Here is a 19,463-nt window from a genome sequence, read left to right as displayed (position 1 = left end):
TCACACAGATGGGGTTGAACCGCTCACACAGATTCTGACCCACACAGATATTAGATTCAACTCACACAGATATTGCCCTGTGTTAACACCGCTTTTTCTTTTCGGCCTTTCATATGCTTGTTATAAGAAATTCCAGTCTCACCTTTTTATTTCTCTATGTTCGGGATTCCTTGTCCACCCGCTGGATCCCATCCTCGTCAGCAGATTGTCATACATTTTTTTTATTAAGTGAGAGAGACTTTGTTATTTTTTCAAACAATCAATATTTATTATCAAGAATTGCAATAATGGAGCTGGTCAAGGACCAAACGTAGGTGACTTGTTGAGAGCCCAATAATACAAGAAATGCTCAGGTCTTATATAGTAGACATACAAATGCTTAGCGTGGCTGGTTCCACCCCTCCCCTGCAGATCGGGACATCACAACATTGATTAAATATCCCTACATGAGTAATATTTCAAACATACCATGATATTTTCCCGGACACTGTGTGTGTTTGTTTGTGTGTGTGAGTGAGTGTCCAACAGGATCTCACATTGAGGTCCCTGTCCTCTGTTCTAGCTGTCTCACCAGGACTCTGATCTTGGCCAATATGAGCTCTCTGAACTTGTCTCCCATGAAGAAGTAGAACACAGGGTTTATAACACTATGGACAAATGCCACCGGCCTGGTCAGGATGTATGCACTCTGTATATATATCTTGTGGCAGTCAGACAGCCCTGCCCAGGGATGCCGCGACGCTATCCTCACATTCCTCATCAAATGATAGGGCAGGTACAGTAACAGAAACATGGTCGCTACAGCAGAGACCACCCGTACGGGCTTGCGGAACGATGTCCCTGTGCCCTGAATCACTTCCGCCTGGACATGGAGAAGCCGGTTGATGTGGAAGCTGAAAAAGCCAAGCCCCAGCAGAGGCAGCAGGTAGCCAGTCACCGTCAGGCCCAGGCTGTATCCCAGCAAGTTCTCCATAACCCCCAGGCTCCCAAAGTCCTTACATAAGCTCCAGTTCCCTTTCTGCATGTCCTGGATGATGTAGAATATTAGGGGGGCCACCTGCATGTTAACTGCCACCCAGGTCATGAGAGACAAGCAGAGGGCCGCCTTCTTGGTCAACAGGAAGTGAAGTCGTGACGGGTGTCGTACGAGCAGGAAGCGGTCCATGCTGACCCACACCATGAAAAGGATGGAGGAGTAGAGGTTGGTATGGAGGATATAGCGGTTGATGATGCAGCCGAAGCCGCTGTATTCTGAATTGGCGTTGGCGTACAGGTAGGAGAGGTGTGGCAGCGTGCACAGAAAGATGAGATCAGAGACAGCGAGGTTGAACAGGTAAACATTGGTGCTCTTCCACTCTGGCAGGCAGAACACGTAACCCAGGACCACCAGCAGGTTGCTGGGGAAACCCAGGGCAAACTCCAGGGCATAGGCGGGAGTCAGGTAGTACTGCAACAGGAAGTCATCTAGCATTGTACAGTTATAAACCTGGAGAGGGGAGGAGAGGAGAGGGGGAGATGAGAGAAGAGGAGTGCTGGCACTAAAATTGCACTCAATGAGCTGTATACCACCATAAGCAAACAGGAAAAAGCTCATCCAGAGGTGGCACTCCTAGTGGCAGGGGACTTTAATGCAGGGAAACTTAAATCGGTTTAACCTAATTTCTATCAGCATGTTAAATGTGCAACCAGAGGGTAAAAAAATCAAGGACAACTTTACTCCACGTAAAAAACTCTCCCTTGCCCTCCATTTGGCAATCTGACCATAATTCTCTCCTCCTGATTGCTGCTTACAAGCAAATATTTAAGGGGGAAGCACCAGTGACTCGGTCTATAAAAAAGTGGTCTGATGAAGCAGATGCTAAACTACAGGACTGTTAAGCTAGCACAGACTGGAACATGTTCCAGGATTCATCCAATGGCATTGAGGAGTACACCACCTCAGTTATCGGCTATATCAATAATTTCATCGACGATGTCGTCCCCACAGTGACCGTACATACACTACAGTTCAAATGTTTGGGGTCACATAGAAATGTAAAAAAGAAAAGCACCTTTTTCATCCATTAAAATAACATAAAATTGATCAGAAATACAGTGTAGACATTGTTAATGTTGTATATGACTATTGTAGCTACATATCTACATAGGCAACCAGAGGGCCATTATCAGCAACAATCACTTCTGTCTTCCAATGGCACGTTATGTTAGCTAATCTAGGTTTATCATTTTAAAAGGCTGATCATTAGAAAACCATTTTGCAATTATGTTAGCAAACTGTTGTTCTGATTAAAGAAGTTGTAAAACTGGTTTTCTTTAAACTAGTTGAGTATCTGGAGCATCAGCATTTGTGGGTTTGATTACAGGCTCAAAACGGACAGAAACAAAGACCTTTCTTCAGAAACTCGTCAGTCTATTGTTGTTCTAAGAAATGAAGGCAATTCAATGTGAGAAAATGCCAAGAAACTGAAGATCTTGTACAACACTGTGTACAACTCCCTTCGCAGAACAGCGCAAACTGGCGCTAACCAGAATAGAAAGAGGAGTGGGAAGTCCCGGTGCACAACTGAGCAAGAGGACAAGTACATTAGAGTATCTGGTTTGAGAAACAGACTTCTCTCATGTCCTCAACTGGCAAGTTCATTAAATAGTACACGCAAAACGCTAGGCTCCATTCATTTGTATGGGTTACCTTCAGATGGGGGTTTAATATCTATATATATCTCCATACTTCCATTACTTTGTATGGGTTACCTTCAATTGAAGGTTTAATATCTATATATATATCTCCATACTTCCTTTAATTTGAATGGGTTACCTTCAATTGAAGGTTTAATATCTATATATATCTCCATACTTCCATTAATTTGTATGGGTTACCTTCAGATGAGGGTTAAATATCTATATCTATCTCCATACTTTCTTTAATTTGTATGGGTTACCTTCAGTCCCGTGACACTTGTGGGGGTTGTAGAGCAAAAGGTTTCCCCTTAAAGGTTTCCCCTTACCAAAAGGCGGTTATTTAATTTTGTGTGCTACAGAAGTTCTCATGAGAAGACCGATTTTCGGGATGTCTCATGGTCTTGCAAACATCATTGTGGCTCGGCCACCTTCCACCACAGATGCAGAAGGCTGACATAAGGGGTCTACACAGTATACGTAAACAAGGCTGACGGATCGTAGCGTTGCAATGTTGTTTTTCATCACAAAAGGGGCGTTTTTTTGTAAGACGCTCTGCATTCGACACATTTTTTTCTTACCTAGAAATTGAGACCCGACTGGCAGCGTCAGTGGTGTATAGGTGAGGACGGAGTCAAGTGCAGGAAACAGAACTGAGTAAAATAATGTACTTTACTCTGGGAAAATAAACAGTAGAATAAATCCACGTAGGGATAACAAATCCTAACACGCAAGACTAAACATAACAGGAACAATCACGCACCACACATACTGAGAACCAGAGGGTTAAATAGGGAAATAAGAATAACTTAATGGGAACTAGGTGTGTTCATTCAAGACAACAAATGGAAAAGAAAAACATGGATCGGTGGAAGCTAGAAAGCCGGTGACAACGAGCGCCAAACGCCACCCGAACAAGGAGAGGCACCAACTTCGGCGGAAGTCGTGACATACACCCCCCCGATGCGCGTCTCCAGCAGCTCATCGACACCGGCCTCGGGGACGACGAGGCGCAGGGCGATCTGTGTGGAGAAGATGATATTCCTGTAGTAAGGAAGGGTCCAGTATTTCCTCCATCTCTCCTCCGGACCGACACCTAAAGTGCATGATGGCCTGCAACATATACGGAGGAACCTCCCGCACCTTGGACTGCTGGAGCGGGCCAGCCACCACCGGCCTGAGGAGAGACACTTGGAACGAGGGGTTAATACGATAATCAGGGAGAATTTATAACCTATAACATACCTCGTTCAGTCTCCTTAGAAATTTAAATGGCCCCACAAACCGCGGACCAAGCTTCCGGCAGGGCAGGCAAATGGGCAGGTTTTGGGTCGAGAGCCAGACCCGGTCTCCCGGTATATACACTGGGGCCTTACTGCGGTGGCAATCGGCGCTCGCCTTCTGTCATCTGATGGCCCGTTGCAGGCGTACATGTGCTGCGTCCCAGGTTTCCCCCGAACGCCGAAACCAATTATCCACTGCAGGTGCCTCGATCTGGCTCTGATGCCACGGTGCCAGAACCGGCTGATAACCTAGTACACCGAAACGGAGACAGGTTAGTGGAGGAGTGGCGGAGGGACTGTTGGGCCATCTCTGCCCAGGGAATGAAAACCGACCACTCCCCCGGCCGGTCCTGGCAATAAGACCGCAGAAACCTAACCACATCCTGGTTAACTCTCTCCACCTGCCCATTCCTTTCGGGGTGAAACCCTGAGGTAAGACTGACCCAGACGTTCCATGAACGCCCTCCAGAACCCTGATGTGAACTGGGAACCACGATCAGACGCTATATCCTCAGGCACCCCGTAGTGCCGGAAGACGTGTGTAAACAGGGGCTCGGCAGTCTGTAGGGCCGTAGGGAGACCAGGCAAAGGAACTTAGAAAACCAATAAAACCGATCCACAACAATCAGGATCGTGGCAGAGGAAGAGCCGCCACAAAATCCACCGATAGGTGGGACCACGGCTGTTGTGGAACGGGTAGGGGTTGTATTTTCCCTCAGGGTAGGTGTCTAGGTGCCTTGCACTGAGCTCACACTGAGCAGGAGTAGACATACACCCTCAATTCCTTAGCTAAAGTGGGCCACCAGTACTTCCTACTAAGACAGCGCAGTGTCCGATCGATGCCAGGGTGACCAGAGGAAGGTGACATATGAGCCCAACAAATCAATCGATCACGAACATCAGACGGAAAGTACTTACATCCAACTGGACACTGGGTAGGTGTGGGATCCGCACGTAACACCCGTTCGATGTCCGCATCAACCTCCCATACCACCGGTGCCACCCGGCAAGAAGCCGGAAGTATGGGAGTAGGATCCGTGGACCGCTCCTCTGTGTCATACATCCGAGACAGTGTGTCTTCCTTAGCATTTTGGAAACCTGGTCTGTATGATAGAGTGAACACAAAACAGGTGAAAAACATGGCCCACCTTGCCTAGCAAGGATTCAATCTCCTCGCCGCCCGGATGTACTCCAGATTGCTGTGGTCAGTCAAAATGAGAAAAGGGTGTTCAGCCCCCTCAAGCCAATGCCTCCACGCTTTCAGAGCCCCGACAATAGCCAACAGCTTTCGATCCCCTACAACATAGTTTCGCTCCGGCGGGCTGAGCTTCTTCGAAAAGAACGCAAAGGGGCAGAGTTTAAGTGGTGTACCCGAGCACTGAGACAGCACAGCCCTTATCCCAGCCTCGGACGCGTCCGCCTCAACTATGAACGCTAAGGAGGTATCAAGATGAGCCAACACAGGAACCGAGGTAAACAGAGCCTTCAGTTGACAAAAGGCTCTGTTCACCCATGACACTGATGATCCGTGACACCGACAGATCATTCCTTGTGAAGACTGACGAGCAGTAGTTAGTGAGTTTTGTAACGGAAGTCCTGCCCCTTTGTCTAAATCACATTTTTTCCAGTATCTCTACTGGTATAAACATGGAAGAGATGGACGTTCTGCAACTTCGCTTCTACTACTTGCAAGCAATCCCCCCCCCCTCTCCAAAAAAATGTAGGCATTGAGCAAAGTTCAGGTCTGCTGAGTGCAAACTTGAAAATTGTGAATATTCTGTGCAACTTCACGCACACATTTGCTGTGAAAACTGAGGAAGTACCCTCTTTACTTATAGTTTTAACAGTGGCCATATAGGCTAATGTGGCTTTTGGATTGTAATATAGGACTACTGTATCAGAGTGGCCTACCACCAAAAACATTGGAGAAAATGCATCCCGTAACATTTTAACATTGAAATAGCTGTTCTATCATTCTGCTTACAGTAGCAGCTAATGTGTGGTGTTCAATGTAGGCCTACATTCCATGAGACTTTTGAAAAAAAAACATAGAAGGCTTGACATTACCTTGTTTATAAACATCAGAAAAGGAGGTGACTGAACATGTAGTTGTGTTGTTTGATGCAAGACACCACTTAACTTCTTCGATATAGGGGGCGCTCTTTTAATTTTTGGATAAAAAAACGTTCCCGTTTTAAACAAGATATTTTGTCACGAAAAGATGCTCTATGCATATAATTGACAGCTTTGGAAAGAAAACACTCTGACGTTTCCAAAACTGCAAAGATATTATCTGTGAGTGCCACAGAACTGATGCTACAGGCGAAACCAAGATGAAATTTCATACAGGAAATGCCCCAGATTTTGAAGGCGCTGTGTTCCAATGTCTCCTTATATGGCTGTGAATGCGCCAGGAATGAGCCTATACTTTCTGTCGTTTCCCCAAGGTGTCTGCAGCATTGTGACGTATTTGTAGGCATATCATTGGAAGATTGACCATAAGAGACTACATTTACCAGGTGCCCGCTTGGTGTCCTCCGTCGAAATTATTGCGTAATCTCCAGCTGCGTGTATTTTTCCATTTTCTTCAGAGGAGAAACCCAACTGCCACGAATGATTTATCATCGAATAGATATGTGAAAAACAACGTTTGCCATGTTTCTGTCGATATTATGGAGTTAATTTGGAAAAAAGTTTGGCGTTGTAATGACTGAATTTCCGGGGTTTTTTCTTAGCCAAACGTGATGAACAAAACGGAGTGATTTCTCCTACACAAATAATATTTTTGGAAAAACTGAACATTTGCTATCTAACTGAGAGTCTCCTCATTGAAAACATCCGAAGTTCTTCAAAGGTAAATGATTTTATTTGAATGCTTTTCTTGTTTTTGTGAAAATGTTGCCTGATGAATGCTAGGCTTAGTGCCATGCTAGCTATCAACACTCTTACACAAATGCTTGTGTAGCTATGGTTGAAAAGCATATTTTGAAAATCTGAGATAACAGTGTTATTATCAAAAGGCTAAGCTTGTGAGTGAATATATTTCTTTCATTTCATTTGCGATTTTCATGAATAGTTAACGTTGGGCTATGGTAATGGGCTTGAGGCTATGATTACGCTCCCGGATACGGGATTGCTCGACGCTAGAGGTCAATTAACACATTTTTTATATTATTTTACAACAATTTCAGTTGACGCAAGAAGTTAACAGAATAAAATGCATTATTAATCCCATTCCATCATTACAGAGAACCAGACAAATGAAGCCACCCTCTGCCTATTGGCTACTTAATTTATTCAAGCCTGTGTTACGTCCTGACCTTCGTTCCTTTTTTATGTCTCTGTTTTAGTTTGGTCAGGGTGTGAGTTGGGGTGGGCATTCTATGTTGTGTATTCTAGGTTTTGTATTTCTGTGTTTGGCCTGGTATGGTTCCCAATCAGAGGCAGCTGTCGATCGTCTCTGATTGATAACCATACTTAGGCAGCCTGTTTTCCCACTATGGGTGGTGGGTAGTTATTCTCTGTTTAGTGTTTTTGTTGCACCTTACAGAACTGTTTTGTTTTTGTCGTGTTTTCCCCTTTGTTATTTTTGTGTTCGGTTTAATAAATATAACATGAACACTTACCACGATGCGCATTGGTCTGATCCATCCTATTCCTCATCGGAAAAGGAAGACAACCATTACAGAACTACCCACCACAAATGGACCAAGCAGCGTGGAAACAGGAGCAGAGCGTTCTGGACTCCTGGACATGGGAGGAGATACTGGAAGGCAAGGGACCCTGGGCACAGGCAGGGAAATATCGCCACCCCAAGGAAGAGCTGCAGGCAGTGAAAGCTGAGTAGCGGCGATATGAGGTAAGGCAGCGCAACAGGCAAGACTGGCAGCCCCCCCAAAAAAGAGGCAGCCCCCAGCTCTGCGTGATGCGTCTCCGGGGTGCTGGGAGGGTGCAGTGCGTCCTATGCCTGCGCTCCTCCCTTGCCGGGCGAATGTGGGTATTGAGCCTAAGGGAGAGGTGCGAGTGGTATGCACCAGATCTCCAATGCTCACCCACAGCCCGGTTAAACCTGTGCCTGCACTCTGGAGGGTCCGGGCTAAAGTGGTCATCCAGCCTGGAGGAGTGGTGACAAGGCTGCGCACCAGAGCTCCAGTGCTCCTCCACAGCCCGGTCCATCCGGTGCCTCTTCCACGCACCAGGCCTCCTGCAGGTCTCCCCAGCCTGGTGGGTCCTGTGGCAGCCGCACGCACCAGGCTGTCTCTCCATCTCCTCCCTCCAGGTTCTCCCGTCTGTCCGGAGCTGCCAGAGCCACCCGTCTGTCCGGAGCTGCCAGAGCCGCCCGTCTGTCAGGAGTTGCCAGAGCCGCCCGTCAGTCAGGAGCTGCCAGAGCCACCCGTGTATCCGGAGCTGCCAGAGCCGCCCGTCTGTCCGGAGCTGCCAGAGCCGCCCGTCTGTCCGGAGCTGCCAGAGCCGCCCGTCTGTCAGGTGCTGCCAGAGCTGCCCTTCACTTCCGACGCTGCCAGAGTCGCCCTTCACTTCCGACGCTGCCAGAGTCGCCCTTCACTCCGGCGCTGCCAGAGTTGCCCTTCACTCTGGCGCTGCCAGAGTCGCCCTTCACTCCGGAGCTGCCAGAGCCGCCCGTCAGTCAGGAGCTGCCAGAGCCGCCCATCAGTCAGGAGCTGCCAGAGCCGCCCGTCAGTCAGGAGCTGCCAGAGCCGCCCGTCAGTCAGGAGCTGTCAGAGCCACCCGTCAGTCAGGAGCTGCCAGAGGTCTGTTTAATGCTGGTCCAACGAATCGGATTCCACGCTTCAAGATTGCTTTGATTAAGTGGACTGGGATATGTTCCGCGTGGCGTCAGACACTAACATTGATGAATACACTGATTCGGTCAGCAAGTTTACTAGCAAGTGCATTGGTGATGTTGTACCCACAGCGACTATTAAAACCTTCCCCAACCAGAAATCGTGGATTGATGGCAGCATTCACAAAACTGAAAGTGCGAACCACTGCTTTTAAATAGGGCAAGGTGGCCGGAAACATGACCGAATACAAAAAGTGTAGTTATTCCCTCCGCAAGGCAATCAAACAAGCAACGCCTCAGTATAGGGACAAAGTCTAGTTACACTTCAACGGCTCAGACACAAGAGGTATGTGGCAGGGTCTTACAGTCAATCACAAACTACAAAAAGAAAACCAGCCCCGTCGCGGACCACGATGTCTTGCTCCCAGACAAACTAAACAACTTCTTTGCTTGCTTTGAAGCATTGACATGCAACACCATGGGCTAGAAAAGGTTGTATACATTGGCCATGCTGTCAAGCCAGCATGACTTCTGCCGCGTTCAAAACAACTGGAAACTCGGATCTCATAAATCTCAGACTTCAGTGAGTTCAAGACAACCCGGAACCCCGACTGGGAAAATACCTTTTGAACAGTCATCCAACTCAGAATTCCAAGTTGGGAACTCAGGCCCCTGTCACGCCTGCTCCCGCTCGCCTTCTCTGACGCTTACACACTCCTGCCACCATCAGTCCGCACACCTGCCTTTCCCCATCACACGCATCAGCGTATTATTGGACTGACCTGGACTCAATCACATGTTTATTACCTCCACTATATTTGTTAGTTCCCCATCTCTGTTCCTCACTACTGCAATGATTGTCGAATCTTGATTTTTTTCCCCATGTCCTGACGCCGTGCCGGTCTTGTTTCATGTTTATTCCTTATTAAATGTTGACTCGTACCTGCTTCTCATCTCCGGCGTCGGTTCTTACAGCCTCTTTCTAGAGCTCTGACCTCAAGAGAACTGAAGCCATGATTCGACCTTGTCTATTTCCGAGTTCCCAGTTGTCTTGAAAGCGCCATAAATCCCGAGAATGCCAGACTTTGATGACAAAGTTTGATGTCCAAATTTTGCACCCCACTTTCCTGTTCAATTGTCATTAGAAAACACATTTGTTCAAGCAAGTCAGCCATATCAGCTATGTTTTTTTAAAAGGGCAGTAAATGAGGCTGAATGAACTGTTTTGCTGTCAGACAAGGCTCCGCTGATAGCCAGGTTTAGCGGTGGTACGGATTCATTACATGGTGCTAAAAAGAAACAGCTCTGCTGTTGGGACAGCTTTCTGTAGGCCTTAATGTGGGCACCGTTTGTAACCGTTATAGTGCAATTAATGTATTGTTTAGTGTTGTGTAGTGCCTTTGCTGGCATGCATCAACAACAAAAATGTTTCCACCACCAAGATTTATGTGCTAAAATAGCCAGTGACTATTACCTGGACTAGCCTGTACCCCCGCACATTGACTCGGTACCGGTACCCCCTGTATACAGCCTCGTTATTGTTACTTTATTATGTTTCATGTCATTTGGAGACTTACATTTCCCTCACTAACATTAAACATCAGCTATCTGAGCAGCTAACCGATGGCTGCAGCTGAACACAGCCCATCTGTAAATAGCCCACCCAATCTACCTACCTCATCCCCATATTGTTTTTGTTTACTTTGCTGCTCTTTTGCACATCAGTATCACTACCTACACATCAGTATCACTATCTACACACCAGTATCACTACCTACACACCAGTATCACTACCTACACACCAGTATCTCTACTTACACACCAGTATCACTACTTACACACCAGTATCACTACTTACACACCAGTATCACTACTTACACACCAGTATCACTACCTACACACCATCACTACCTACACACCAGTATCACTACCTACACACCAGTATCACTACCTACACACCAGTATCACTACATACACACCAGTATCACTACCTACACACCAGTATCACTACTTACACACCAGTACACACCAGTATCACTACCTACACACCAGTATCACTACTACACACCAGTATCACTACCTACACACCAGTATCACTACCTACACACCAGTATCACTACCAACACACCAGTATCACTACATACACACCAGTATCACTACCTACACACCAGTATCACTACCTACACACCAGTATCACAGTACACTACCTACACACCAGTATCACTATCACTACACACACAGTATCACTACACACCAGTATCACTACCTACACAGTATCACTACCTACACACCAGTATCACTACCTACCACCAGTATCACTACACCACCAGTATCACTACTACACACCAGTATCACTACCTACACACCAGTATCACTACTTACACACCAGTATCACTACCTACACACACACCAGTATCACTACCTACACACCAGTATCACTACCTACACACCAGTATCACTACCTACACACCAGTATCACTACTTACACACCAGTATCACTACACACCAGTATCACTACCTACACACCAGTATCACTACCTACACACCAGTATCACTACCACACACCAGTATCACTACCTACACACCAGTATCACCTACACACCAGTATCACTACACCACCAGTATCACTACCTACACACCAGTATCACTACCTACACACCAGTATCACTACCTACACACCAGTATCACTACCTACACACCAGTATCACTACCTACACACCAGTATCACTACCTACACACCAGTATCACTACCTACACAGTATCACTACCTACACACCAGTATCACTACCTACACACCAGTATCACTACCTACACACCAGTATCACTACCTACACACCAGTATCACTACTTACACACTACCTAGTATCACTACCTACACTACCAGTATCACTACCTACACACCAGTATCACTACCTACACACCAGTATCACTACCACACAGTATCACTACCTACACCAGTATCACTACCTACACACCACACCAGTATCACTACCTACACACCAGTATCACTACCTACACACCAGTATCACTACCTACACACCAGTATCACTACCTACACACCAGTATCACTACCTACACACCAGTATCACTACCTACACACCAGTATCACTACCTACACACCAGTATCACTACCTACACACCAGTATCACTACTACACACCAGTATCACTACCTACACACCAGTATCACTACCTACACACCAGTATCACATCATCATCTGCTCATCTGTCACTCCAGTGTTAATCTGCTAAATTGTAATTACTTTGCTACTATGGTCTATTTACTGCCTTACCTCCTCATGCCATTTGCACACACTGTATATAGACTTTCTTTTCTATTGTGTTATTGACTGTACCCTGTTTACTCCATGTGTAACTGTGTTGTTGTCTGTGTCACTATCTTACACACCAAAGCACTACCTACACACCAGCTTTGCTTTATCTTGGTCAGTATCACTACTTACACACCAGTCACTACCTACACACCAGCAGTTGTAAATGAGAACTTGTTCTCAACTAGCCTACCTGGTTAAATAAAGGTGAAAAAAAACATGTTGTTTATTTGGTAAATATTTTATTAACTCTATTTCTTGAACTGCATTGTTGGTTAAGGGCTTGTAATTAAGCATTTCACGGTAAAGTCTACACCTATTGTATTTGTGACAAATTGGATTTGGTTTGCTTTTCTTATTCACACATTAAGGTGGTGGATCACTTACTGGACTTTTTACAATGACTCATTTCCTCATTTCCATGTTACTGGTGTTTACTTTCACACACCAGTCTTCTCTTCACCACTTGACCTGCGTGTTAAATTGTTTTACACTGCACTATTTTTTTGTATTTAAAAAAAACAGTACCAGTCAAACATTTGGACACACCAACTCATTCAAGGGTTTTTCTTTATTTTTTACTATTTTTTACATAAGAGAATGCCAAGAGTGTGCAAAGCTGTCATCATTGGCAAAGGGTGGCTACTTTGAAGAATCTTAATCTTAAATATAAAACATATTTTGATTTGTTTAACACTTTTTGGTTACATGACTCCATATGTGTTATTTCATGTTTTTGATGTCTTCACTATAAGGAAAAATATGAGGGAAAACCATAGAATGAGTAGGTGTGTCCAAACGTTTGAATGGTACTTGTGTATCTAAAAGGTCTGCAAATGTATTTGTCTGGTTATTTATAAAATATTGCTGTTTTGAATCAGTCACTCAGTAAACTTGTACTGCTATGTGCATGAGCTATGTATACTGACCAAAACATAAACAAAACATACAACAATTTTTTTTTTACTGAGTTACAGTTCATATAACACTTCATATATTTTAACTGTCCCCAGCACAAGGTGCACCTCTGTAATGATCAGTCTGTTTAAGGACTGAATGTTATTTATTACTGAACAAAAATATAAACGACCAAGTGTTGGTCCCATGTTTCATGAGCTGAAATAATGCACAACAAGCTTATTTCTCTCAAATTTGTTTACGTGTTTGTGAGCATTTCTCCTTTGCCAAGATAATCCATCCACCTGACAGGTGTGGCACATCAAGAAGCTGATTCACCTCAACACTGTAGCTATTTCATTCGCTAACCTTGACTCACTCTTGCGTCTAGTACATCAATAATACAAGTACTGCATTCTATTATGTGTTAGTATATACATTAGTTGTTGGATACCATAGGCAGTGTACAAACATCAATAAATCCAGCCAATCCAACCTTTAACTTTCACAAACTACTCTACCAATGAGTACAGCGGGTCTCATAGAGATGTTCTTTTTTTATATAAACGTGTGATTTCACAGTGAAACATGACATAACATATTGGCATACATTTGATAAATAATTTAAGATATCTCAATCATCTCTTCTTTATGACATATTATTTAATGAACAGGTGTGTCTTACCATTGTTCTGTCTTGTGTGGTAGGAGTCTTTTTGTAGGCAGTGAATGAAGCTACTGTTTTGACTGCAAACAGGCTGCAAACTAACCAATACTGGCTGGCTGAGGAAAGTGCTGACTGGTTCAACAGAGGACACCTTTTTTTGCATTGTGGCTTTACAAGCAGACATGGTTGAACATGCAAACCAGTTAGGCTCACATAAAACTTGTTATAGATTAATATAGTAAATATGTTTCATATGTTGTGGTTTTGGCTTGCTAATGAATCAGGTTACATAAATATTTGCATTTGTCCTTGTGCCATTCCTTCTGTATGAGGAGTTATCAAGATGGCCTCATTGGTAATGTATTAAAGCATAAAACTTGATATATGCTCGCACACATCGAAGGATATGACACACATGGAAGTTGGTGTTATTTTGCAACCGACAGTGTTGCACTTGGAAGGCAAAGATTCCAAATCAATGACCCAACATCCATCAATGACCCAACAGCCATCAATGACCCAGCAGTGCATGGTTTATTTTGGCAACAGAGATGTAGTACGGTGCACTAACCACATGGTCAACTTGGAAACAGAGAGAGCGTGAAACATTCATGGATGCAGTCAAATATATTGATACAGTAGGTAGTGACTGATGCTGGAGAAGCAGGTACAGGGGGTCCACTTTTATTTGGGAACAGCCAGGCAGAAGCTGCGTAAGCACACGGGAAGGCAACGACAAACAACAATTAACACTGGGGGGGTGGTAAGAGTGAGTAATGCTGGGGGGCCTGACACCTTCGAGCGCCAAGGAGGGGGAGCGGGAGCAGGTATGCCAACATATGTATTTAGCTTTTTCTGTAGAGAGAGAGGGAGAGGGCAAAAAATTTATGTCCTTAAATAACCTGTTGTGGGAGTGGCTTTTGTTTAGGTCAGATACTAAGCCTCTAGATGGTGATATCTACTAAGTTTACAGATGCGTTTTTTTATTATTATAATAATGTACAACTGAGTGTACAAAACATTAAGAACACCTACTCTTTCCGTGACATACTGACCAGGTGATTCCAGGTGAAATCTATCATTTCTGATTGATGTCACTGGTCACTTGGATTGTGTGTGTGTGCCATTCAGAGGATGAATGGGCAGGACAAAATGTTTAAGTGCCTTTGAACGGGGTATGGTAGTAGGTGCCAGACACACCGGTTTGTGTAAAGAACTGCAATACTGCTGTTTTTTTAATGCTCAACAGTTTCCTGTGTGTATCAACAATGGTCTACCAACCAAAAGACGTCCAGCCAACTTGACACAACCGTGGGAAGCATTGGAGTCAACATGGGCCAGCATCCCTGTGGAACGCTTTCGACACCTTGTAGAGTCCATGGCCTGACAATATGAGGCTGTTCTGAAGGGAAAATGGGCCAGCAGGGTGCAACTGAATGTTAAGATGTTCTTAATGTTTTGTGTCATTCATGTACAGTGTATTCATGTACAAATGCTTGCCACACCTTGTAGGAACACACACACACACACACACACACACACACACACACACACATCCACATTAAACACACCACACCACACCCAAAACAAGGGACATCCACATGGTTTCCCAAAACCACTCTTCAGTCAAGGCTGTTGCATTTCCTAAAGGTCAAGCTAAAAACTAAGCCAAATGAGGAAGTTCAGTACCCCTTGATGCCGTATTCATAAATCTCTCACCGGCATTTGTTTCACTTTACCAGTACACCTTGTTCAGTCATGTTACCTCATCAGCTAACAACCTGGTTACTTTACCAGTACACCTTGTTCAGTCATGTTACCTCATCAGCTAACCACCTGGTTACTTTACCAGTACACCTTGTTCAGTCATGTTACCTCATCAGCTAACCTTGTTCAGTCCTGGTTACTTTACCAGTACACCTTGTTCAGTCATGTTACCTCATCAGCTAACCACCTGGTTACTTTACCAGTACACCTTGTTCAGTCATGTTACCTCATCAGCTAACCACCTGGTTACTTTACCAGTACACCTTGTTCAGTCATGTTACCTCATCAGCTAACCACCTGGTTACTTTACCAGTACACCTTGTTCAGTCATGTTACCTCATCAGCTAACCACCTGGTTACTTTACCAGTACACCTTGTTCAGTCATGTTACTCTCATCAGCTAACCACCTGGTTACTTTACCAGTACACCTTGTTCAGTCATGTTACCTCATCAGCTAACCACCTGGTTACTTTACCAGTACACCTTGTTCAGTCATGTTACCTCATCAGCTAACCATCTGGTTACTTTACCAGTACACCTTGTTCAGTCATGTTACCTCATCAGCTAACCACCTGGTTACTTTACCAGTACACCTTGTTCAGTCATGTTACCTCATCAGCTAACCACCTGGTTACTTTACCAGTACACCTTGTTCAGTCATGTTACCTCATCAGCTAACCACCTGGTTACTTTACCAGTACACCTTGTTCAGTCATGTCACCTCATCAGCTAACCACCTGGTTACTTTACCAGTACACCTTGTTCAGTCATGTTACCTCATCAGCTAACCACCTGGTTACTTTACCAGTACACCTTGTTCAGTCATGTTACCTCATCAGCTAACCACCTGGTTACTTTACCAGTACACCTTGTTCAGTCATGTTACCTCATCAGCTAACCACCTGGTTACTTTACCAGTACACCTTGTTCAGTCATGTTACCTCATTAGCTAACCACCTGGTTACTTTACCAGTACACCTTGTTCAGTCATGTTACCTCATCAGCTAACCACCTTTTATTCAGTTACCTTTACCAGTACACCTTGTTCAGTCATGTTACCTCATTAGCTAGCTAGCTAACCACCTGGTTACTTTACCAGTACACCTTGTTCAGTCATGTTACCTCATCAGCTAACCACCTGGTTACTTTACCAGTACACCTTGTTCAGTCATGTTACCTCATTAGCTAGCTAGCTAACCACCTGGTTACTTTACCAGTACACCTTGTTCAGTCATGTTACCTCATCAGCTAACAACCTGGTTACTTTACCAGTACACCTTGTTCAGTCATGTTACCTCATTAGCTAGCTAGCTAACCACCTGGTTACTTTACCAGTACACCTTGTTCAGTCATGTTACCTCATCAGCTAACCACCTGGTTACTTTACCAGTACACCTTGTTCAGTCATGTTACCTCATCAGCTAACCACCTGGTTACTTTACCAGTATATTTAAACGTTTTGAATATATATTTAAACGGGTTGCACAGAAAGAAAGGAAAAAGGGAAAGCTTCTTTTACCAGAAGAAGAATGATCATCGCAATGAATGACAGACTGATCTCTTGCATGACATAGCTCACAAACTTGACGCTCTTAAAGAGACAGTGTAGATATTTTCAATGTAATAAATCTCAGTAGGGCTCGTGAGAGAAAGGTCACTGGTTCAAATCCTTGAGCTGACTTGGTGAAAAATCGGTGGATGTGCCCTTAACCCTAATTGCTCCTGTAAGTCACTCTGGATAAGATTGTCTGATAAATGACTAAAATGGAGCCCTTTTACACAATATAGAAACCTAATATCACACAAATGACTCTGTATTTTCAATGACAGGTGTTTGTATCAACACTAATACATTCATATATGGCAACAAAATAAATCAATTATAAGTACATTTGGTTTGAGGTGTTTGAAATGCATCTGACAGATATAGGAAAGTTGCATGTGTAAAATAAGCGTAGCCCTGGTGCGTTGAGCTAATAACTGAAATGTCACTGGTTCAAAACCCAGAGCCGATTAGTTGGAAAAATCCATTTAATGCACACTTGAACAAGGCACTTAATCCCAATTGAATGTGTAAAATGCACTGGATAAGAGTGTCTGCTAAATGGTTCCTAAAAAGTATATTCATTTTCATAAATGTTTTACTGCACAGTCAATGGTAAGCCTTCCCACGAGTCCTGTGAAGCTTGTGGGCCTCGTAGAGCAAAACATGTCCCTGTTCATGAGGGTCTAAAGCTTTCCATATTAGTTTGTTGCTCAAACCGGTCAGACGTTACAGATGGTTGGGGGGATTTCTATTGGTCGGACAAACAGCGCTATACCTCAGCCACCTTCCAACACAGATGCAGAAGGCTGCCATTGATGGATGTGGTGGATTGAGACTCAGCTCATACAAAAACCAGGAAGTCTAACTTAATCAGATGGATTTTTATTAATAAACAGTGATTAAAATATGAAAAAAATGGTGATTGTGCCCGTGCGAGGATATTGTCTCTAGGGGGGAATATATGAAGGGGTTGGCTATAAAAACCAATAACAAATAACTTTTCTAGGAAACTTGTTCTGTTATCACTTTCTTTCTAGCAACCTTGGTCTGTTATCACTTTCTGTCTAGGAACCTTGGTCTGTTATCACTTTCTGTCTAGGAACCTTGGTCTGCTATCACTTTCTGTCTAGGAACGTTGCTCTGTTATCACTTTCTGTCTAGGAACCTTGGTCTGTTATCACTTTCTGTCTAGGAACCTTGGTCTGTTATCACTTTCTGTCTAGGAACCTTGGTCTGCTATCACTTTCTGTCTAGGAACGTTGCTCTGTTATCACTTTCTATCTAGGAACCTTGGTCTGTTATCACTTTCTGTCTAGGAACCTTGGTCTGCTATCACTTCCTGTCTAGGATCCTTGGTCTGTTATCACTTCCTGTCCAGTGTTGTATTGTGTTGACTCGGGTGGCTTTCCCTTGTCATCCTTAATCAACTTTTTCTTGAAACAAACCAATCGAGCTTCCCAGGAATTGAGCTTGAGCTTTATTTGAGCTTCCTGGGAAAATGTTGACCTTGGTAGAAACAATAACCATTGTGGTGGGGCTTAGCAAAGGTTGAATTGCAGAACATGCATTTATTAGCTTGTCTGGTGCAACAACGTCCAATCACATTTAACTCTTGTAGGCCGATACAGAGAGATGAGCACCAACGTGTAGTAGCTGTCAGTATGTAGACTATCCTTGTATTGTACCACAGTGCTCTCTGGTGGCAGGACACAGCAGATACCATGATGATATAATGCACTAGGAGCTGTTATAAGTGCTGATAGAAAGTGTTATAATGCACTATGAGGTAGCCTGCTATCAATGCAGTCATACTGCAATATATATGTTTACCTCATAGGAAGCTGGAGAACAATGAGATCCTGTAAGCAAATCAGACACTAGTAAACAGTAAGTGGTGAAACATTACTGGTAAAAACAACACATTCTATCATTCACAGTGTTTGTTAAAGCTGGAGGTTAATGGTGTTTTTCTCAACGAGGTCATGCTTCTACTGCATTATGACTGACTACAGCATTATTCATGTAGATGATTCTATCCTCAGATCAACTCTCCAATTATGTGTCGTGGTGAGTAGGCAGAAGCTTTCGCGCTCACATCAACAAAACATCTCTCTTTCTATTAGATAGTCACGTTACTTTCCCCCTCTCCAACCCTCCCGACCCCCTGCCCTCCCCCGTCTACGTCTCCCGTGGGCCAGGTTCAACACACGCACACGCTCAAACACGCGCACACGCGCAAACGCACACGCAGCAAACACACACACACACACGCACACGCACACGTGCAAACAGACACACACACCCACACACACCCACACACACTGAGTTGGTGTCATTCCTAAATGGGTGCAAATCTCACACCCGACTTGTAGCATTGTAAGTGCTCCCTTAGTCCAGAAGAGGGCAGCATAAGCCGCCTGCTGCTGGTTGATATGGTGAACTAAGACAGAGAGATAATGTAGGGAACTAAGACAGAGAGATAATATAGGGAACTG

General features: G+C 44.3%; 1 protein-coding gene across 1 annotated transcript; it reads right to left on the bottom strand.

The window, feature by feature from the left end:
* Nucleotides 1-255: 255 nt before the first annotated feature.
* LOC135551579 (succinate receptor 1-like) lies at nucleotides 256-13,749 on the bottom strand. Its single transcript, XM_064982783.1, has 2 exons — nucleotides 13,673-13,749; nucleotides 256-1,486 (listed from the first exon to the last, which is right to left on the bottom strand). Exons 1-2 carry the CDS (start codon nucleotides 13,673-13,675, stop codon nucleotides 533-535), a joined length of 957 nt encoding a protein of 318 aa, XP_064838855.1. The 5' UTR covers nucleotides 13,676-13,749; the 3' UTR covers nucleotides 256-532.
* Between the last annotated feature and the right edge of the window lie 5,714 nt (nucleotides 13,750-19,463).

Source organism: Oncorhynchus masou, chromosome 13, assembly GCF_036934945.1.
Source record: "Oncorhynchus masou masou isolate Uvic2021 chromosome 13, UVic_Omas_1.1, whole genome shotgun sequence".
Taxonomy (NCBI): Eukaryota; Metazoa; Chordata; class Actinopteri; order Salmoniformes; family Salmonidae; genus Oncorhynchus; species Oncorhynchus masou.
Note: the sequence above shows the minus strand (reverse complement) of the source record. Positions and strands in the feature narration are given on the sequence as shown.